Source organism: Lactuca saligna, chromosome 8, assembly GCF_052625555.1.
Source record: "Lactuca saligna cultivar CGN05327 chromosome 8, ASM5262555v1, whole genome shotgun sequence".
Classification (NCBI taxonomy): domain Eukaryota; kingdom Viridiplantae; phylum Streptophyta; class Magnoliopsida; order Asterales; family Asteraceae; genus Lactuca; species Lactuca saligna.
In genome coordinates this window covers 114,845,484-114,847,105 of record NC_136424.1, presented here as the reverse complement: position 1 = coordinate 114,847,105, position 1,622 = coordinate 114,845,484, and the positions used below count along the sequence as shown (strand labels likewise).

General features: G+C 31.7%; 1 protein-coding gene across 1 annotated transcript; it reads left to right on the top strand.

The window, feature by feature from the left end:
* Nucleotides 1–400: 400 nt before the first annotated feature.
* LOC145008138 (uncharacterized) lies at nt 401–1,413 on the top strand. The gene is made up of 2 exons (XM_078966753.1): nt 401–774; nt 879–1,413. Exons 1-2 carry the CDS (start codon nt 615–617, stop codon nt 1,151–1,153), a joined length of 435 nt encoding a protein of 144 aa, XP_078822879.1. The 5' UTR covers nt 401–614; the 3' UTR covers nt 1,154–1,413.
* The last annotated feature ends 209 nt before the right edge of the window (nt 1,414–1,622 follow it).

Here is a 1,622-nt window from a genome sequence, read left to right as displayed (position 1 = left end):
TAGTTTAATTTAAATTGTATAAAAAAGTTTGAAGAAAGTTATACAAAAGTTTTATAAAAAGTTGAAAAACATTAATTTAAAAAAAATAATTTTAGAACAAATTTATAGAAAGAAAATTTTGACGGATAAATTTTAAAAATATAAATCAAATTCTTAATAAAGTTTAAAAGCTGATTAAAATATATAAATTTAATATCTAAAATTTTATATTCGATATAACATGTGAAAAATATTTCTTAACTTTTTATAACTTTTTAAATTTATTGACAATTTATAACCATTATTATTTCTATTTTTTTCTAAATACAATGGTAACCAGACTTTAAATACTTGGAAAATGACAAATATTATACTATATATTTAACTTTCATCTCTCCCTCAGTCCATGACGAAAGACCACACACACACACAAACCAAACCATATAAAACATCATTTCTTCAATCCATTCAATCCCATTCTCTCATTATAATAATATACAGACACACACACATTGACTTCAACTTTCTCCATGACTTCTTCATCTCCAATTTCTCTCCCCCTCAATCTTCAATCTCTCTCATACCCATTTCTCTGATCTGCAAGAATCACCCCTAAAGATTGCAACCTTTTCATCATGTCATCAATCTTGGCCTCAAATGGGATGGTTCTAGCCACCGCCATGGTTGCCGGAACCGCAATTTTCATCGCCTTCTGTCTCCAGAAACAATCCACAACCACCGCCGGCGCCACCCGATTCCCGATCATCCATCACCCAAGACCCTGCATCTCTTCAGGTTCCTCTATTTTTCATTTTTCTTGGGTCAAACTTCTACTCCCCCGTTGACGTTTTGGGTCAAAATTGAAATTTTCTTTCCTGGGTTTTTGGATTATGATGCAGATGGGAAGAAGAAGAAGAAGAAAAAGGGAGAAAAGAAGAAGAAAAAGGTACAGTTTGCAGAGGATGTTATGGAACCAAGTGGGAATGGCGATGAGTTTAGAAGACTAAAAAGTAAGAATCATCAGCTAAACAGGAATTATTTGACAATACTCAAAGAAGAAGGGGGCAAAAAGAAACTGTCCAGAAATCTCAAGGGTCTTCCTGAAAATAGGATGGCTCTCTACTCTGGAATTCTCAGAGATCGTGGTGTTCACCGGGTTGCTTATTGTTGTTAACGTTTGACTCTATTTTTACAAACTAGTCCTTTACTTCTTACCATTTCAAAGTTTGGCCCCTATTAGTTTTCTTCGTTTAGGATAACGTTTTTTGTTTCTTGATTTTGCATCTGTTGTCAATGGGGTTTGTATCATTCTGTGAAAGCAACAAATTTGTAGAAAATTTATTGGTAAATTTGTAATTGTGGGTTAAAGTTTGTTGTAATACTTTGGAGAATCATATTATCGGCCCTCAAGTATCGAAACTCTACACTTTGTTATATTGCATTCTACATTTTTCTCGGAACATTTCCTATCTACAAATAACTTCCTATTTTATATTTTACCCATAAGCAATATATATAATTTTTTCAGAAACTAGTTGTTAAAGACATTTAGTTCTTTTCTGCAAGTAGTTTACCACATATAAACAATTATTTATAAAAGTTATGTTAGTAAAAACGAAATCAATAAGAATTTAAAATGAAAA

What these genes read in the sequence shown, in the direction of transcription:
- LOC145008138 (XM_078966753.1), top strand. Translation starts at nt 615, where the DNA reads ATGTCATCAATCTTGGCCTCAAATGGGATGGTTCTAGCCACCGCCATG. An exon ending in AAGACCCTGCATCTCTTCAG is followed by an intron (nt 775 to 878) that starts GTTCCTCTATTT and finishes ATTATGATGCAG; the next exon opens with ATGGGAAGAAGAAGAAGAAG.